The sequence below is a fragment of the Paramisgurnus dabryanus genome, chromosome 7, assembly GCF_030506205.2.
Source record: "Paramisgurnus dabryanus chromosome 7, PD_genome_1.1, whole genome shotgun sequence".
In the NCBI taxonomy this organism is placed as follows: domain Eukaryota; kingdom Metazoa; phylum Chordata; class Actinopteri; order Cypriniformes; family Cobitidae; genus Paramisgurnus; species Paramisgurnus dabryanus.
In genome coordinates this window covers 6,220,718-6,241,019 of record NC_133343.1, presented here as the reverse complement: position 1 = coordinate 6,241,019, position 20,302 = coordinate 6,220,718, and the positions used below count along the sequence as shown (strand labels likewise).

The 20,302-nt window shown below is 36.9% G+C and overlaps 3 protein-coding genes across 4 annotated transcripts; 1 reads left to right on the top strand and 2 right to left on the bottom strand.

The window, feature by feature from the left end:
- Nucleotides 1-1,983: 1,983 nt before the first annotated feature.
- acp5a (acid phosphatase 5a, tartrate resistant) lies at nt 1,984-4,399 on the top strand. Of its 2 annotated transcripts, XM_065260294.2 has the most exons (6): nt 1,984-2,056; nt 2,779-2,866; nt 2,945-3,144; nt 3,288-3,412; nt 3,567-3,912; nt 3,989-4,399. In XM_065260294.2, exons 2-6 carry the CDS (start codon nt 2,779-2,781, stop codon nt 4,247-4,249), a joined length of 1,020 nt encoding a protein of 339 aa, XP_065116366.2. In that variant the 5' UTR covers nt 1,984-2,056; the 3' UTR covers nt 4,250-4,399. The 2 variants fall into 2 exon arrangements, with proteins under 2 accessions (XP_065116366.2, XP_065116367.2); XM_065260295.2 differs by lacking the exon at nt 1,984-2,056 and having other exon boundaries at nt 2,660-2,866.
- A 3,080-nt stretch (nt 4,400-7,479) lies between these two features.
- Nucleotides 7,480-10,935, bottom strand: LOC135783129 (uncharacterized). The gene is made up of 2 exons (XM_065293705.2): nt 10,398-10,935; nt 7,480-9,497 (listed from the first exon to the last, which is right to left on the bottom strand). Exons 1-2 carry the CDS (start codon nt 10,624-10,626, stop codon nt 9,115-9,117), a joined length of 612 nt encoding a protein of 203 aa, XP_065149777.1. The 5' UTR covers nt 10,627-10,935; the 3' UTR covers nt 7,480-9,114.
- A 135-nt stretch (nt 10,936-11,070) lies between these two features.
- On the bottom strand, nt 11,071-19,633 carry gcdha (glutaryl-CoA dehydrogenase a). Its single transcript, XM_065293704.2, has 12 exons — nt 19,477-19,633; nt 17,517-17,632; nt 17,371-17,403; nt 17,151-17,291; nt 17,001-17,063; nt 14,300-14,470; nt 14,097-14,226; nt 13,132-13,348; nt 12,819-12,922; nt 12,553-12,678; nt 11,854-12,014; nt 11,071-11,678 (listed from the first exon to the last, which is right to left on the bottom strand). The coding sequence occupies exons 2-12, from the start codon at nt 17,617-17,619 to the stop codon at nt 11,605-11,607; spliced, it is 1,323 nt and encodes a 440-aa protein (XP_065149776.1). The 5' UTR covers nt 17,620-17,632; nt 19,477-19,633; the 3' UTR covers nt 11,071-11,604.
- Nucleotides 19,634-20,302: the final 669 nt, after the last annotated feature.

The following is a 20,302-nucleotide window of genomic DNA, read 5'->3' as shown; positions in this document are numbered from 1 at the left end:
CTAGGGGAGCTGGAAAATAAAAATATTTTCAAATAAAGTGTAATGTCCCTTCAAAATATATCATTGAGAGTGTTGTGTCTTAAGATGCACACCAATAGTGTTTATTTATAAATTATGCTTTTAGCCTTTGAAGCTGGTATGGCGTGAAGATAGAAAGAAAGAAAGAAAAAGAAATTATGCTTTTAAAAATTACTTAAAGCAACACTGTGTAGTTTTTTTTACCTTTAAATAATGTTTCTAAAATGATTTCAGTGATCGAACAACTTTTAACTGGACAAATTGTACTGTTGCTGCAACCTGAGCCGCCTCCTAGCTGCTACAAGCACACTCTGAAAGTGGCGGTGGAGGGTAGAGCACACAGCTCCGCCCCCCCCCTGCCTGCAGAAGAGTGTCTGATACCAGGCACTGTTGTGCTTTTCAACCACATGGGGGAGCTGTAAGTCATTTTTACATGGAAACTACATAGTGCTGCTTTAAATATCTAATAAATCATAATTTACCTTAGGCCTAGTTGTGGCTTAAGATAATCCTTGTCCTGGAAACCATCCATTTGATTTCACGGGGTCTTTAAAGGGATAGTTCACCCCTTTTTTTTTAAAAATTTGTTATTTAATTTGGTACACATTGTTATGAAACACAAGATGTTACAGGTCATAACAGTTTAAGATATTTAGTAAAACGTCCCTTGTATAGCTGAGAATTATGATTTTCCATCTCCGTATTAGCCGGTGTCAACTCCGTTACTGTCAAACTCTGTAACAGCGTTGACAGTCGTGTGTGTGTGTCAGTGTATGACTGCAAATTTTGTTTTATACTATCAACACTGTTACTCTAGCCTGGTCCAACCAGACTCTCGTACATTCATTTCATTTGTACAGAGAGTCTGGCCACGCTCCATTGCAAAGCGTTACTTCCGTTAAGGAGGGTCCTCTGTTGAAGTTTAAAACTATTGGATCTGCCCAGAGTCACTCAGGATCTGCCAAAGCCAATCGCTAACGTGTGGTCGTGACGTATATCATGTGCCGAAACCGGCCCGAAACAACAAGTCAGAATAATCAGACAAACAAAAGTTAGCAAACCTGGTTCTTGCTCCGGCTTTAACTTGTGTATATTCGGCAGTTTTGCAACAACGGACCGAGTAGCTTTTCTCACGTCTTTCTCCGCTGACATTACTGAACTACAACTCAAACTGACGCACGACCTCAACGTCATCGTTCTTAGCCACCCCCATCTGTTCGCTGATTGGTCCTGCAGATTTTTGCAGGAGAAAACGAAACTCTACAGAGCCATCCCAGACGTACTGCTGAAGCGAAATGAAAATTAAGCAGAAGCACGTAGGAGGGCGGAGCCAGGCTACTGTTACTCTACCTTGGTAACAGAGTTTGACAGTAACAGTGTTGACACCAATTCGGACAACAGGAAATCATGATTTTCGGCTATACAAGACACTTTTTACAGAAAATATATTGTTGTTGTGACCTGTAACATCTTGTGATCCATGACAAGGAGTAACAAATTATTAAAATAATGAAAAAATTATTAGCCGCAAAACAAATTTATATTATCACCCATATGACTCTTTTGTGAACCACACAAGACAATATTTTAAGATGTCGTCTGTGGTTTTTGTCCATACAATGGAAGTCAAGGGGGCCGGTGGTGTTTAGTTATCGGTGTTCTTCAAAATCATTTTTTGTGATCTGGGCAAGAAAGTCATAAAGGTGATGAAAGACTCAATTTGGGGTTAGACCATCCCTTTAAGCAGTCATAATAGTATTTGTTTGATGCAAACAGCATTTAGTTTGTGGCTGATTCACACACGTTTGTATGGAGACGGGATGGAAAAGTTGGAGTCTTGCTGGGGATGTTTATAACAAATGCACTTGTCACATGTGTCTGGGGTCTCTGAGTCAGTGGGAATGTGATTCGACGGTATGGCTTAGTCACGCCCATTGTCAGCCCTATGAAGGAGTCAAATATATAGCGAATAAGCAGAAACTGAAAACAGTTGTGGGATCGCTGACACAAGAAAACTTCAAGAACCGGGCCACACATTGTGAGTTATTTTAATGCTCTGGATAATCAATAGGTTACAGATTTCATCCACACTTAAAAATTATTTGTTGCACTTAAATTTTTAAGTTAAATCAACTTTAAAGCAACTCCTCACTAGTCAAAAAAGTTTAAATTAATTGTAATTTCAAATTGATAAAAAAATGTTTAATAATCATTGTGTACTTTCTCATTTTTTATTAATAACAGCGCATATTTAAACCATACTGTTTATCTGTGTTTGAATTATAGCATTGATACACGAATAAACAGCTGCTTCCTTATTTCACTATCACGGGGAAATCGTGGTTCAAAACTGTCTAAATCAGGAAGATTGTGTATCACATGATTGTGTAACCATAACACCAAACATTAAATTAGAGATGCCTTATATTGAACACATGCCTTTTGGTTTCAAATCAAAGCTACTTCTCTTACAATGCTGTTTTTTTCTGATGATGTAAGATGAAATGTCAACATCTGAAGGTCTGATAGGCCGGGACTTATCAGCTTGTCTATAACGGCATTGGTCAGTTCGATGATTGGGTAACAGAAAACAGATGTGATTAAAATCAGGGCGGGGCTTGGTGATGATCAGAAATGGTTTAAATGTCAAGGAACCACTGCAGTGGGTTATGAGGTGTAGAGAGAGGACCACTGTGGATCAAAACAAGTTATTGGTAGTGTTTTTATTTTTTTAACACACTTTTCTGTCGTTTTGTGCAGATGGCGTCACCAATGCTGGTTTTTTTAACTGCTCTCCCTGTGGTCCTCTGCTACCATTCCTCCTTCATTGACCTGGAGGCTCAAGGAAGTGAGTTGATGCTCCATCTTTTATTTCTGTGCCTTCTGTGGTTTTGTTTTTAAAAATCTGACTTTTGTTAATCTTCAGGTAACCGCTCCTCCATCAAGTTTCTAGTTTTGGGGGACTGGGGTGGTCTACCATATCCACCCTATGTCACCCCTATAGAAACGTCCACTGCGCGTATGATGGCCAAAACCGCTTCTCAGATGGGGTCGGACTTCGTTCTAGCTCTCGGTGATAACTTCTACTACAAGGGTGTCAGTGACGTTAATGACCCCAGGTTTCAGGTTAGTCTTGTCAGCTAGTTTAAGTAACTTGCCCAACACTGCCACTTCTCTATCTTGTGTAAATGCAGCATTTGATGTAGAAACCTTAGACCTTACCCTCGGTTACTAAACGTCAATTTTTGAACTTTATCCTCTTCTTGAAGGTCACTTTTGAAAACGTCTATACTCAAGATTCTCTTAACATTCCATGGTACGTCGTTGCTGGCAATCACGACCATGCAGGAAACGTCCTTGCTCAAATTGAGTACAGCCAAAAGTCCAAAAGATGGTGAGTCTCGTTCTTCATCCACATACACTATTATGCTCAGTCCCTTTTTTGATAACATAAAATTGAAGGGTTGTTCACACACTGCCAGCACATTTATGTCCCAACACCTTGTAAAAGTGGATTTTGCACATGTGCCCTTTAATGTCCCTAAAAGGAATTTTCCCTACTACTACTATGAGATGAACTTCCGCATTCCTAAAACGGACACCACTCTGACCATCATCATGCTGGACACCATACTGCTGTGCGGAAACTCCGATGACTTCCTAGATCAGCAGCCCAAAGCTCCTCGAAGTGGCGTTCAGGCCAACAGACAGCTGATCTGGCTTCAGGAACGCCTGGCGAGATCAAAGGCCGATTATCTTCTGGTGGCCGGCCATTACCCGGTGTGGTCCATCTCTGAGCACGGACCGACCGACTGCTTGCTGAAGAAGTTGAGGCCGCTGCTGAAGAAGTACAAAGCCACTGCGTATCTGTGTGGCCATGATCACAACCTACAGGTAGGTATTTCATCCAGTTTGTTGAGGTTGGGCGTTGACTTTTTATTTACGTGGAATTTCTAAAATTGTGTTTCAGTACCTCAAGGAGTCTGGGATCGGTTATGTGGTTAGCGGAGCTGGCAACTTCATGGATCCTGACGTGCGGCACCGTGGCCAGGTTCCTCGAGGCTACCTCAAGTTCTTCAACGGTGATGCTGGCACCTTGGGTGGTTTTGCCCATGTGGAGGTCAACAAGAAACAGATGACTGTTACGTTCATCCAGGCCAGGGGGACTTCTCTCTACCAGGCTGTTCTTAAGAAGCGCGATGATGTTTTTGAAGAGGATGACGAAGATTAATCAAGATTTTAATGTGACTGGGATTTTATTGACCCAGGTCTTTTAGCGTGATGCTTAATGGGATCTTAATTGAAAAATGCATTTATTGTAAATCTTTAACTATTTATAGATTTTTAGCGTTTGGTGAATAAATGTGTGGGTTTGTTTTGAGACTCTGTAATTGTTTTAAAAACTATTAAATAACTCTGTTCATTTACGTTTGCTTGTCCAAGTCTGTGTGTTTAGACTTTATAAGCATTGAACTGATGGCTGTAAAGTGTTTTGCAATTTAATTTTAATGATGCCTGTTACAAGGGCTCAGAAGGACGCAACAAAATTTGCAACACAAGTTAAGTAATTACTGGGGTTAAAGTTAACATAGCATTCAAGTTTCTAATTCTAGGGATGAAGGGAGGGCTTTAAAGCTATTTCATGCGTTCTGCCTTATTAACATTAATGGGGTTTCCATCCAAACGTGAAGCGACTCTTCAAAATAAGCAAAAAAGAGAAGTTTGATGTGTTTCCACCAACAGCTGGTGCTTTTTGTAACCAACAATGAAACAAGGTGCGCTTAGAAAATTAAGACCAGACTACATTTGGTTACGATTGGGGAAGTTATTCATTTACTAGCAGTGCAGCTTATTGCCAAACTGAATGCTGTGCACAGACAAATGCAAAAAAAATGTTATGCAGGCACTAGCAGCAAAGGCGTTACCACAGCATTGAGCCCCATATATGGGAGAGACAATGTCAGCCGATACATTTAGACGATCAGTCACATGGGTTTGTTTTCTAAGTCAATTTTTTCTGCAAATGTGTTTTTCTATATTCCATTATTGGAAATTACCTTCACATAAGTAAAAAACCAACCAAGCGTAAAACTGTTTGCGAATTAAGGGATTTTTATAATTTGTAGTTTCCATCTCGTTTCTAATGCAATATTTCAAAATGTGCATTAAATCAGAGTGATGAAAACCCAGCTATTGTTTAAGCAGTTTGCCAGTGTTCGTACAAGTTTCGGAGTATTTTTTTTTTGACCGTGAAAGATTCATACCTAACTATCTTTTTCAATTTTAGTGCAGGAAGTACAGTGGAAGTCCTTATATGGTCGTTTTAGCCAGAATAACGTACACGCATACCAAGACCTGAAATGAAATCAACGTCACCAAAAAAGGGTTTAATTGTTTGCGAGGGACATTTAAGATTGTTCAGTCTCCCAAAGAACCCAGTATTATGGAAACGATATAGTTTGTTTATCCGGGGTAACAGCGGAGTTGTGCGTGTGTGTTTAACAGTGAATTTTGTTGAAATGGGGGGTTCCAAACCGGGTCATGAGTAAAGGCGGCAAGTAAAACTGCATCAATAAAGTCTCGTAAATGACACGAACGTGTAGTGAATTATAAGTTATCCGGGGAAAGTGGGATAATGTTTTGTGTGTTGCTTGGTTGTGACTCACTCTGCCCGGATTTTTTTGGGAAAAAACGGTAAAGCTGATCTATCTTTTATAAATCTAATAAAACTAAGGACTCTGTGGATATATGAAGGATGTAATACTACTCTATAGGTGCATATTTGGTTGCTATTAATGGGGGGAGTGTTTCCCTCAAAGTGTTTTGCTTTAAACATTTCATCAGTATTGTTTAAAAATTTGAAATGTTATGTGAAGATGAAAACTGCAGTTTGTCTATAACAGATGTTGTGTCATTTGGACCATTGGTTTACGTGAAAAAAAGCATTGTGAATGTAAGCCTCATGATCTAATCGTACCAATCCCAGATATCGCCATATATCCTTGGCATTCTGGATGAGGCCTTAATCCTTTGTGCACATGCTGTGCCTCGATTCAGTATGTGATCTAATCTATTCTCTAAATCTTGATTTAACCGTTAGCAAATCCAGCCTTTTTACATGCAGCCCCTTTTGACTTCATTAATGCTTCACTATTATTTGAAGAATTGATAGGGCACACAAGGTTAAGATATCCAGGTCAAGAAAGAACACTAACCAAAATTATTTTGGTAACACTTTACAATAAGGTTTTATTTGTTAACATTGGTTAATGCATAAACTAATAATAAGCAATACTTCTATAGCATTATTTTTTTTTAGTTCATGTTAATTTCGGTATTTACTAATACATTTTTAAAATAATAAATGTTAACATGAACAATTGTCTTGGCATTAACTAACACTAACAAAGACGGATAAATGCTAAAAAAAAAACTATATTGCTCATTGTTAGTTTATATTATATAATGCATATAGTAATGTTAAAAATACAACTTTAATGTTAAATGTTACCATTATTTCTAATGAAATATCTGTCTTAAGCATTCAGGAAACTTTAAAATCACCATAAAACCTTTCTGATACTCTCTTTTATTTTTTCAAAATCATTTTAAGCATGTCAATCTGTTGTATTAAGGCTATGTGTTGAGAGCGTCCAGATCAATTTGTCATACCCACCTGCAGTGTAAACTACTACCGGTATCTAATCGGTTTAGTTGTTCTATTAACAGGATCCGGTTAATTATAGTAAGTGTTGTAATCATCTCCGTCCTGTACTAATAATGAGCTGGGTTATTTTTAACCCAGCCTTGGGTCATAAAGGGACAAACCCAGCCGTTGAGATAAATTAACCCAGAAAAACTTTATACTTGGCCCAACGACGGGTTAAAACAATGCAGCATATACAGTAGGTTAAATTACATCATGGTGGGTTGGGCTTGTCAGTTTTTGACCCATTGCTGTCTTAAAAAAACAGCATTTTTTAAGTGTACTGTAGATAAATATCTCCATATTTTAAAAAACAATCCTTATCACTCCCTAGATTAAGATTACCAAATGCTCTGTCTGATTTTGTCAAGTGACAGATGTCTTCATGGTAACGTATTGTGTTAACACAAGGACAACAATTTTGTAAATAAAACCTAAACCATAAATTAACCCTAAAATCAGAGGGAAATCATAAGTAAAAAAATAATGGTCCAGAAGCAGCTAATCCTGGTTGTAGCTTAAACTTGAAACAAACTATAAACTTATTTCTGAAATCTGATTTTGTCCCAGGGTCAATATAATGTTGCCCTGAGGACATAAAGCACTTGGCAAAATCAGGAGAGCCATTACCAAATACAAAAACACAGAGAATATTATAATAGCATAGTGCAAAAATGAATTTTATTTTGAATAAAATAAATAAATCATTTTGTTATAATGATAATTTAAACAAAAAACTGATAAATGGAGTTATGTAATAAAAAAAATGACAAATAACAAGTTCAAAATCTTGAAAAAACAGCGCTGGGGGCGTGTCCGCTGTCGTCGCCTAAACCACGCCCACTCGCGGGAAAGCTATCAACTTCCGCTACAACCTTATATGAATTTAATATACGTTTGTGATGCCTTTTAATTTATGTACAGTCTGTGAAAATATGTGACGATATGTGGACTTGTCCTTTTGTATAAGTCTGAATTTTAAATGTTCAATAAAAAAAACGTCCGCTACAACCTGAATGGATGCTTGCGATCGTGTTAGGGGCGGGGCCATGATCGCTGGCTTCAATGCATTATCAAGCCACCGTTTTTGCCCCGCCAAAATAACCCTAAACACAGAAATGTAAAAAAGGTACATTTCTAAAATATATAATGTTTTTAGAAACAATTCTCTGATATCACTTTTCACAGACTTTGAAGGGGCATTTGCTGTTATTTTACTCTCTATACGCTCTATTCAACAAATGGTGACACTTTCAGCAAAAAAGGCCTGAGGGTGAGTAAACTGACACCAAAAATTCATTTTTTGGATAAACTATTCCTTTTAACACTACTAGAACGTATCCTATACCACAGATACAAAAAGCACTAAATGTAAGTCTATCTGTGAAATCCAGGCTAAAGTCTATAATGTAATGATGAAATTGGGAGCATCTAAGTTTGATTTTTTGAATCATTGATTTCAGTCAATATTCAAGATATCAAGGTTATATTATAACAGAATGTTCATTAGGATGATTTTAGATAGAAAACAGCAATAAAAAAAATGATTGGGTCACATATATAAACTGTATAAACTGTACAATAATACTATACTTCCCCCTCCGGTTTAAATTTGTCCTCAGTCACAGGGCATGAAGAGACATTTAATCTAATGATATCCTTACTTAACACTTTAACACCTGCACCTGACCAGCTGGTCGACTTACAGTAAGCTCATCCTTTAATGATGGCAATACTTAGTATCACATACAGTAGACCTTAAGCAATACGGGGGCGCAACATGCAGATAAAGAGTGAAGTATGCAAGCATGCTAAATATATCACACAGTTTAAATGCACAAAAATATATGCATCAGAGGAAAAGTAAAAGTTCTTCACAGTGATGCCATAGAAGAACCATTTTTGGTTCTTCAAAAAAATCCAGCAAGAAAGACTGATCAGAGATATTCTGATGATATTTTGGCTTTAAAAAAAGAACTTGAAAGCACCTGGTTTGGCACAATCCTACAGCCGTGATCATGCGGTCTCTCATCCTGTCCCTATATTCCCTGGCAAACACGCCCAGGTAATGAGGCTTGAACTGACATGATCTCTCTACTTATTGAGGTCATGTTGGGTCAGAACGTATTATGAGGTTTTGTCATTTATTCTCACATGCTATATAGGAAGTGGCCCAGCGTTTGTACATTCAAAGAGAGCTGGTGACACATTTTGTCAAAATATAGTCAATTTCATGTTATTTTGTCCTGTTTCAATATTTCCAAACATGTTCATTATGATGCATCATCACTGTATGGAAAAGAACTGCATGAAAATACTCTTTTGTGTCCCTCACATTTGGTGGGCCAACTTGTGTGATATGACATCAATTTAAGTAACAGTTGAAAGAGTCAGACTTTATCACTTCCATCTTTCCTGTCAGGGAATGACACATTTGAGACAGTACAGTGTTGTCCTGTGATTTTAGGGGAGGGAAAGACGTAGGCCTCTTGCGATGTCTTGTTGGGGCTCTTGGTTTCGAGGTTGGGTGCCGGGCTGTTGATCACGCTGTGAGACGTGGGTGATGGGAAGAAATGTGGTATAAAGGGAATGACACCCAGAAGAGGGCTGGTCTGGGGACTGTGCTCCGGATGGAGGGGTATAACAACGTCATCCTGGTCCCACACGTGAAAGGCGTTGGAGCGTGTAAGACCCGATGGCGTGTGAGTGGAGGTGTCCTCACCTGCCTCACTGCTGGCCTTTATGCTCTCCTCATCTGGACCTAAAGCCCAATCTAAAGACACACAGAAAATATTTGAAAATACAGCACCGTTCAAATGTTTCAGGTAAATCAAGACCAAAATATACTATTATTATAATTTAGCATCAACATGGTGTTACCACCTTATTGACTTCTTTATCTTCATTATTCAGTACAAATCATGTATTTTAACATTTTTGTTAAATACAATTTTAGTGTTGTAATGAAAGAAACTCATGTTTGCAAATTTGTATTTTTGTCTACAAAAATAATTTCAGACATCTAAACATACACCTACAGATCATTGGCTTATGGTCAAGAGAGACAGGTGAGAAATACAAGAAATATAAGAAATCATATTGTGCATTTGCAATATTTTGCCAAGAATCCACAACAAGTTTTTTTTTTAATTGTGGTGTTTATACATTCATCTGCAGAAATGTGTTTTAATCTGCATAAATTACGACATTATTTAGTTATTCATACATCATGGTATTAGTCTAATATAGATATGGTATATTATAGTATAGCATATTTAATAGCATAATTGTTACAGTAATGAGAATTAAATTATTTGGCATTGCCAAATAGATATTGTAATGAGAGTTACAGTAAAAAACTTAAGGGTTTAAAACTACTTGTTTTAAAATATTTTTAAATTTTCCTTCTTTTTATCTTTGAATCAAATATGACCTAGATATGCTCTTAGGCGGGTTTTGCGAGATTTTTCCTCTAGAAAAATAATTAAATGTTTTAATTAATAAACACATATTAGCTGCGCAGACCTATCGGCGTATGACATCAAAGTACCGCGAGAGCAACTCGAAAGCTGAGCTTTCGAATGGGTATCGCGGTACTTTGATGAGTCTGCGCAGCCTCTCATGATGAAGTTGAGTATAGAATTACATACAATTAAAAACTCAGAAGATTTACCCAAGATGTCGTGAGCGAGGTCTTTGATTAAATGTCCCACAATGGCATAAGCGACGGCGATCACCACCACGCACGCCATCATGAGGTAAAGCGCGGTTCTGGGGATCTGTATGAGATCTCTGGCTGGAGGTTTATAATCCTTATACAGAGGCGACTCGTACAGCGCAAACGGATACACAGCGTTTCCAGAGATGGATCTGTTAAACTTACTGAAATTAACCGGGTTCATTCTCGACCCGTGAATGTTCACCCTGAAGTTTTTGTGGTCCAAATGTGTTTTCTGTTCCTCAAAAGTAGTTTGTCCAAAGTAACCGCATTTTATCTAATCTTGCGTCGTATCGAGAAAAATGAATGCGTTTCATAGTTCCTCAGTTCTTCGCGCATAGAAATTTGTTCATAATTTTTTTTTAAAATAAAATGTTCTATTTAAGACGTCTGTAATATAAAGTAAAATATATAATAACATACAAATACTAAAAAAATATATTTCAGATTTTAAAACATCTGTTCTGTTTGATGAACAGATAGACAGTGATGCAAGTGTCGGATGCGCGAGGACTTGTTTTCTCGGACAGCGCGGTGATTGGTGGATTCAATAATACGCGTCATGACTATCTCATCAGTGCGCGTGAACGGATCATTTCAGGTGAAATACAAACTCCGATCTCCATGCTATTTGCTAAGTGCATAACTTTTATTTGGAATAAAAGCACAGTATCATCAGTTTGTTTTTAAGCCAACTCCATAAATACAACATTTGCATGAGCCCAGCAATTACTGAAAATAACCAATGGGTCAGACTGCATTTCTAAAATGCAAGCAGGATGTTGTGCAGCCTATACATGACAAACTTTCAAAATTATTTTAAAACTTCTATAAACATCATTACTAAGTATGATCATTACATTACTTGATCCACCCACCACTGAATTACATAAAAAAACGAACATCCGATTAGACAGTAATTTTTCCAAAAAGACAGTAACTGTTTCACTATGATTTTTTTTTGTAACATGAACACAGCTGATGTCATTTTGGACCCATTTACTAAACGTGCAAAGACTCCAATTAGATACTCAAACCATAGGAGACTGTATATGTTGACACATGGATAATGCTGTACAAAATCTACAGCACAAAGTCTCGCTGTATATACAGTACAAAGAGAGAGTCTAAAAGTCCATTACAGCCTCATTTTGAGAGAGATTTATTTCCCAACGGTGAATGACTGAAGTCCAGTGATTGCTCTGCCCAAGATTAAGGCATGGATATCATGAGTGCCTGCGGGTCAAAAGGACAAAACTATTAGATTTTCCACCTGATATGCAAGACTTAATGTGCACAGTAAAGCTTACACTGACCTCTGCTGGTCACATGTGTACATTTACATGCATGCATTTAAAAGAAGCCTCTACTTCCATTTACCTTGCTCTACTTTCATTATTTCAGATCTTACCTTCATACGTGTTAACAGCCTCCAGGTTCATGACGTGGCGTATGATGTGATACTCATCCGATATGCCGTTTCCACCCAGCATGTCTCTGGCCTGCCTGGCGATGTCTAGGGCCTTACCGCAGGAGTTGCGTTTCAGCATGGAGATCATCTCTGGTGCGTATCTGTTAGAAAGACGTGTACGAAAATTCTGTGAGTTACGAAACAGGCACTGTGGTGTAGTTTTTCTTTTTTTTTAAGCGACACTCCACTTCTTTTGAAATTATTCAAATTTTCCAGCTCCCCTAGAGTTAAACATTAGATTTTTACTGTTTTGGAATCCATTCAGCCGATCTCCGGGTCTGGCGGTACCACTTTTAGCATAGCTTAGCATAATCCATTGCATCTGATTAGACCATTAGCATCACACTCAAAAATAACCAAAGAGTTTTGATATTTTTCCTATTTAAAATTTGACTCTTCTGTAGTTACATTGTGTACTAAGACCGTCAGAAAAATTAAAAGTTGGTGATATGACTCGGAACTATGCTCTCATTCCAGCGTAATAATCAAGGACTTTTCTGCCGTAACGTGGCTGCAGGAGGCGCAATAACTTTAGAGGAGTGGAGTGTCCCTTTAAAATGACCTACAATACATTTAAGCAAATATGCCTGGTGCAAACCAGGGAAAACAGGATATGCACGTACTTTCTTAATGACTTACTTCTTTTGATCAATGAGTCTGCCCAGCTGTAAACAGGACTGGAGTCCAATCGTAATCTCGGTCAGCATGTCGGCCATTTTTTTCTGCATGAGTTGGTTTCTGGCCAGAGGAACTCCAAACTGTATTCTAAGTAGTTAAAAACATGCATATGCATTTTACATTTATGCATTTTGCAGATGTTTTTATTCACATTACAGTGCATTTGGGGTATATATATATATATACCATCTAAGATAAACAAACAATGGTTACCAACATTTGCTCACCTGTCCAAGGTATACTGACGGGCAGCATGAAAGCAATATTCTGCTGCACCCAATGCCCCCCATGCGATGCCATATCGTGCATTATTCAGGCAGCCAAAGGGACCCTATAGATGTAATACATTTATACATTTAAACCCTTAAAATGTATACTGAAAAAAGTTCGGAAAATTAAAATGTATAAACAGTTTATTTTCATTAAGGTGTTCTTCCTGGAGTTGGGGTCTTCAAAAGGGTTCTGTATTGTTACCAACCTTAAGCATTAGAACTAGTAATAGTGATCCATCCCCATAACAACATTAACATATATACTTACAGCAAGGCCAGACACATGGGGTAGTAAGTTGTCCTCCGGCACTTCAACATCATCCATTAGGATCATCCCAGTGGATGATGCCCTGAGGGAGAACTTGCCCTCAATTTTGGGGGTGCTCAGTCCCTTCATTCCCCGCTCGAGAATAAAGCCCCTCACTTTGCCATCATCACATTTGGCCCATACCACACAGATATCAGCATGCGGCGAGTTGGTGATCCTGGTTAAAAAAAATTGCTTATTTGAGTGTTCATTTGTATCTCTTAGAGCTGACCTGAGGTCAGTTTTGTATTTGTCTTGGATCAGTTCCAGAGTAAGCTGCGTGCACATTGTTCATCCTAAACACACCACTGACTTTTGATCTGTATATATGATAAGACCTTTAAATTTGACATCACCCTTCCCTCTATTGTGATTTCCAATTAGACTTGATGATGTTTAAAGTCAACAGATGGTCAACAGATTTCCGTGTGCTTCTAGCAGCATGGGATGGGACAAATACCATGTAGAGGTGAAGTTACAAAATCTAAATATGGACGAGGTCTTACATAAGAAACCATTCGAAGCTGTGACGCTTCATAGGTCATGTTGTGCAACTTCACTGGATTCTGACCATTAGGTGTACAGAATAAATTTTGACATTTCAAACAAAATTGACCCCATATACTTTCATAATATATTATGTTCATCCATTTATTGTGACGGATTCATTGTTGGGAGTTATTCCAAGTGAAATACATATCTGAATTTGAAAATCTAAATTACATCAAAATCAAAATCTAACCAAATCGAATTTAACCAAAATCATATACACACAAAAAAAAATTTGTATTGAATTGCCAAATTGATTGCAATACCCTTTAACTGAGGTACAGTCTTCTCTAATAGTCAGAAATCCTTTATGACAATATGGATTAGACAAGACTCTTTACTAAACCGAACCACACAAAATATTAAGTTGCACTTACCACGTTTTTGCCCCACTGATGGTATAGGTACCACTGGAAGGGTTGAATTTGGCTTTGGTCTCCATGCCGCCAGGGTCACTTCCATGGTTTGGTTCTGTTAGTCCGAAACAACCCAGAATCTCTCCGCGAGCTGTGCAAAATGAAATCGAATTTAAGCCTTTTCCTATACATTTTGATGCCAATTTGACCAATCCACAACTAACCCAGTTTAGGCAGGTACTTCTGTTTCTGCGCTTCTGTTCCATAGGCATTGATCGGATGCATGACCAATGAGGACTGAACACTCATAACAGACCGGTATCCACTGTCCACTTTCTCCACCTCCCTGGCGATCAGACCGTAGGCCACATAACTGGTACCTGCACAGCCATACCCTACAACACAAAGAATCCACAGACACTGTGAAGAATATACAGAGTATCATACACAACAAAATTAACATAGTATTGTATATAAAACACATAATATACAGGCCTTTTAATTTGGGGTGAGGCGAATATTAAGTGCGATTTTAAAAACAGTTAAAGGAACAGTATGTAAGATTGTGGCCAAAACTGGTACTGCAATCACAAAACTTGTGGCAAAAATTGTACTGCAATCACAAAACTGGTGCCCAATACACAACATGAAAACATAAACATCAGTTGAGGGCTGCAACTCCACTTTTTAAATGACAATATCCTGGCCAGACCACTGTTATCAGTGATATAAGTATTTCAAACCAAAATGATTTCTTAATGTCCAGTGACATATCAGGGCCATTTTATGATTAGCTCTTTCCCCGCCAGGATTTTTTAAAAAAGTTGCCAGCCAGCGCCAGCATTTTTCATGATTTTCACAAAAGTTTAATGCCTTCCAGAAAATGTTCTTCTTTAATTATATAAACAAACAATATATCAGATGAAAGAACTGACCCTCTGCTTTCAAACTAAAAAAACCCGTTTCATCCTACCTTCATTAGTTCTCTTGTAATCACCTCTCAAACATGGGTAGGTTTCTTCAAAAACACCCAATTTTGAGCAAAAAGCAGAGATAATTCCATTTTTGCAAAGGACTTTTCATAGAGATCAGATGCAGAGCGATCTTTAAAACATACACGGAGTTCTTTCTCTTTCACGTGAGGCAGCACTTCCGGGTTGTATAAGTTGCGGAAGTGTGCCACCTGGTGGATAATAGTGGTATTGCAGAAAGACGGAAAATCTCGTCATTGGCGGGGAAGCGTTTTCTCTTAATTGACGAGATATCTCGTCAATGGCGGTGAAAGAGTTAATTGATATTAATTTCTTACATACTGTTCCTTTAAATTGTATACTGGGTCAGTTTCGTGTAACCACTGAAATATCACGGCAGTAAAGATTTAGACACATATAATTAGGTAACAAAAAAGTAACATAATTGTGTTATCTACCTACCAAATAATAATTTAAACATGGAAACATTTTTTTGTATTTTATCTGCCTAAAATCTCATTACCGTAATGCACCACACTATGTGCATTATAGTTGTAATTTAAAAAGTTAAAATATTCTGAAAAAAAAAACATTGGATGTTGTTCTAGATATTCAAATGACCAAAAAATGATTGACAGAATATTCACGCATAATAAAATAAGGAAATAGTGGGAAAAATAAGTTTCCATGACTGATGTTCTCATCCTCCGTAAGATTTTTAAAGGACTGTTTACACACACACACAGACACACACACACACACACACACACACACACACACACACAGACACACACACACACACACACACAGCCGGCATTTTAACATTGATTCACTGTTGAATCAACGTCAAGGACAAGGTTGAATCAACGTCAAGGACAAGGTTGAATCAACGTTGAATTACCTTTTGAAAATATTGCAACGTTGTTTCAACGTCTTACTTTTAACATTGGTGAATTAAGGTATTTGCATTAATGGCAAGTTAATGTGTCAACGTTGAACAAACAACTGACATTATTTCAACCAAATTTCAACGTTGATTTTAACTAGGGCTGGGTATCGATTCAGATGTTCCAGATCGATTCGATTCCGATTCTCGATTACATTTTCGATTCCGGTTCTCAGGTAGGTTTTTATACTCGATTCTCGATTCAACTCAATGAATATAGATTTAATACAAATACTATATTAATAAAAAAGAACAGTGAACAGCAGGTTACAAGTGGGTAATTAATAAAAAGAAATTAAAAGCCACAAGTCTTGCTTGCGAAATGTAAAATGCTTCCATTCCTCCGTTCAATGTTTGCGGAAATAAATATGGGGGAAAAAAATAGATTCTGCTCTTTGAGAATCGATTTTTAATCGACCACGTTTTAAAAAACGATTAATCGAAAAATCCCAGCCCTAATTTTAACGCAATTTAGTAATCTTTTGCAATTGTTGTATGAACATTAAACAAACAACTGACATTATTTCAACCAAATTTCAACATTGAAGGTTGGTTGTGTGCCAGCTGGAAAGTTAAAACACATCTGCCAGCACCTTTCAAATGGCTACCAGATTAATAGATAACTTTATATTTTCTAGTTAAAAAGCATAATATTCTTTTATTCTCATTATCGATACAGGTAGTTTTCCTTGTTTAAAAAAATGTTACATGTACAATTTCTATTCAAATATACTTTATTAATGTCTAATTATGCATGATTAATAAAAACTTGCTTGGGCATCATTGCTACTCTTTATTTGAGCAAAACATGCTATGGTATTGACAGTTTCAAATGATGAGATTTTTTTAAGGCTTTTTTTAAAATAATACAATTTCAAAATAGTGTTCATTTGTCAGTAAAAGGTTTAAAAACAACTTCAAAACAAAAATTTTGTTAGAATCTCCTATTTACTAAATGTAGTTACCAACTTTTAATCAGTCTTAATGGGGCTCAATCTTGAACTGTACCTTGAATGGTAGGCCCAAGGACACCAAGTTCTCCCATCTCGTTCACAATCTCCCGATGGAAAACTGGAAATCCAGAGCCAAAGATGAATATCTGATCAATCAGCCAATCTTGTGTTGTTTACTAAACATATAACTAGCCCTTCCACTTACGTTCATTTCTATTAGCCATAAGGATTCGGGGCATGAGTTTCTCCTGGCAGTAGGTGCGGAAAGTGTCTCTTATCATGACCTCGTCTTCTGTGAGCTGGCCCTCCAGATCCAACGCATCACGCCAGTCAAAAGTAACCTTTGCTAAAAGTAAAAAAGATTAATATTCATAGCAAAAGCAATGTACATGATGTTAATTTCATAGAACATAAAACATATTTACGTGTCTTTGTTGATTTTTTTGGCTCCTCTGCCTCTAAGAAATAAGACAATTTGAGATTTGAATATAAGTTCAGGAAAGCAATTACCATAAACGTGTCATAAAATTTTTCTACTTTTAATTTAAATATATAGTAATGCTATTCTTACCATGTTTTGCCGATGCTGAAGTGCCTTGTGCCCGTGACGCAGAGACCAGACAACATCTCTGTGAGTTCACTAGCAAGCGTGAGAAAGCTCTTCTTAAAGCCATCGTCTTACCAAACCTGAAAGAAGACAATAACCATTTTAAACACACACTTACCTGTCACATTGATGAAACAACTGAAGATTATTACAGTGTGGCAAGAATTAGCATACACCAGTACTGTACTATATGGGTGATTCTCACGAAACCATTGAAACACCACGGCACTAATGATTTAAGCTATAAAATGTGTAATATAGTAATATTAAAAAGCATAAGAATTAACACAATACTGTGTTCTACCTTGCACAATGTGTGATTTCAACATAAGAATTTATAATTTGTCAATTTTATCTCATTTTCTGCTGAAATTCTCATTACCGCAATGTGTCCGGCTGTGTTTGAACATGCGTTATGTTGTAATTTAATCAAATTAACACAAAAATATTTAGAAAAAAAATAAATGGATGTTTTGCTAGACTACTTTAGATGACAGAAAAAATATTTACTGAATATTCATGTATAATAATAATGAAGAAAAATTAGGAAAATGATGTGTCCATGCCTGATGTTCTCATCCTCCGCAACACTTTTTGAGAACAGTTTAAGCACACATACAGAATTTTAATAAAGTTTGATTTTGAGTGACCAAGCACATGGACCAGTTACTTCAAGATGGCTACCAGGTAAGATCATTTTTTTTACAGTTAATTTGAAATATTGTCTTGTCAGAATGCTTACACGACATTTTGATTATCATTACCGCAACAGATGCTTATTAAATGTTAATTTAATTAATAGAAGCATAATACTTTGATTTTAAAGGCATGTGCAGAATCTCCAAATTATGTTCTTTCAGGTTTGTCATGTCATTTTGAAAATATGTCAGTGTTGATGTTTTCTGACTGTTGCGGTAATGAGAGGTTTTAGGACTAATTTTTTAAATTATGTTACAAAAAGTGTTAAATGATAAGTAAAAGTGTTTAAATTAATGTTCCCATTTACTCCAGACTTTGTTTTTCAATGTCTGGTGGAAAAAAAATAGTAAATTTAAGCAATTTTTACATTTTCATGCTTGACATTTTTAAAACCAAGTTTTCGTGAGAATCACCCATATAACAACCCTTAAAGGGTACATTTCACAAAACTTTTTTAAGATATAATAAATCTTTGGTGTCCCATTGGGCGTGTCCTTTAAAATGCAAATGAGCTGATTAGAGAGTACAGATTAAGGGGTGATTTTATCCCCTTCTGACATCACAAGGGGAGACAAATGTCAATGACCTATTTTTTCGCATGCTTGCAGAGAATGGTTACCAAAAAGTTACTGTGTTGATAGAAGCACTGGGAAACCAATTATAGCACTTAAACATGGAAAAAGTCAGATTTTCATGATATGACCCCTTTATTAATATTACATAATATGTAATATCAAACGCACATAATATAAAATGTACATATAAAAAAAGCTTATTTAACAATCTCTTTTACGTTAATATTTTAAGAAAGTCTGACCTGAATTAGGAACCTGTCTTGAATTTTTTTGCGTTTTGTAAACTTACAAATGACTACATGCGTGGTTCATGATACAAATTAAATACAAATTTAATAGTCTTGATCATGTAAATTATGTTAAAAGTGCACGAGTAAGTTACCTTTACGACTACAAGCTTTATATGTAGTATTTGCTTTCAAAAAGTGAGTAATTGTCTTAAATACCAAACTTTTAACAGTAAAATATATATTGTTAGGTGCGTGGTTACACAATGTCAGTTACAAAACGTATCGTGTTTACACAACCAGCCTATATAATGTGCATTTAAGACTAACAGTTTAAAGTGTTCCTGGTTGTTATTACAACTCTTAAGTGGCCTGGCATGCAGTCATACTGAAACTAATATAATAAACATCGAAACATCGTACCTTCACCCCTTCGATCAGGAGATTTCGCTGTCAAACTCAACACACTATATTCAGAGCTGCTGCGCGTGGCCTAGGCACACATTAGATCAACGCGTCCGCCATGTTGTGTGTGTCATTGTCAATGGCATCATAACATATTCTCACAAACATACGGTATATTTAATGGTTATGTTAGACTAAATAATTACATATATTACTGTTTATATGACTAAAAAAAAGAAAGAATATCTAAAAAGGCATTTTAATATATAAATGTCTACTGTGCCACACTCAATATGGCTACAAAGAAAAGCCGCAACCCTTTGGAATGTCGAAGGCGTTGCTGGGCACCGCGCGCTCTGATTGGATTATTATGAGAGGCGTTTAAAACTGCTGCGTTCCAGGCAGCCTGTAACCCGTAAATCACGACTTCAAAACCGCGACTCACGACTCTGAACAGGGAGTACATCGATCTAATACGAGTTCACGGGTGGGAAGTCACGGGTTTGACTCCCGTTCCAGGGCACTTTCACAGGTAGAAGGTTGTAAAACACGGGTCACAGACTGCCTGTAACGCATACTCCCAGTTCAGAGTCGTAAGTCGTGATTCACGGGTTCAAAAACCTGCCTGGAACGCAGCATTATTTTAAGTGCATTACTCTGGCTGATCAGTCGGTGTCGTGAATGTTACTATTATGAAAATATATATTTCGTTAGGACAATCAATAATACGTGAATAAATACTTATAAACACATATTAAAAAGTGAACCGCACTTACAATTGTATAAGTAAAGGTACTATGCAACATTTTATTATATTCATATAATAATTTAATAATTTTAACAA

What these genes read in the sequence shown, in the direction of transcription:
- acp5a (XM_065260294.2), top strand. Translation starts at nt 2,779, where the DNA reads ATGGCGTCACCAATGCTGGTTTTTTTAACTGCTCTCCCTGTGGTCCTC. An exon ending in TGACCTGGAGGCTCAAGGAA is followed by an intron (nt 2,867 to 2,944) that starts GTGAGTTGATGC and finishes GTTAATCTTCAG; the next exon opens with GTAACCGCTCCTCCATCAAG. An exon ending in GCCATGATCACAACCTACAG is followed by an intron (nt 3,913 to 3,988) that starts GTAGGTATTTCA and finishes ATTGTGTTTCAG; the next exon opens with TACCTCAAGGAGTCTGGGAT.
- LOC135783129 (XM_065293705.2), bottom strand. Translation starts at nt 10,626, where the DNA reads ATGAACCCGGTTAATTTCAGTAAGTTTAACAGATCCATCTCTGGAAAC. An exon ending in CCTCGCTCACGACATCTTGG is followed by an intron (nt 9,498 to 10,397) that starts GTAAATCTTCTG and finishes GTGTGTCTTTAG; the next exon opens with ATTGGGCTTTAGGTCCAGAT.
- gcdha (XM_065293704.2), bottom strand. Translation starts at nt 17,619, where the DNA reads ATGGCTTTAAGAAGAGCTTTCTCACGCTTGCTAGTGAACTCACAGAGA. An exon ending in ATCAGTGGGGCAAAAACGTG is followed by an intron (nt 13,349 to 14,096) that starts GTAAGTGCAACT and finishes TTTTTTAACCAG; the next exon opens with GATCACCAACTCGCCGCATG. An exon ending in GGCTGTTAACACGTATGAAG is followed by an intron (nt 11,679 to 11,853) that starts GTAAGATCTGAA and finishes TTTGACCCGCAG; the next exon opens with GCACTCATGATATCCATGCC.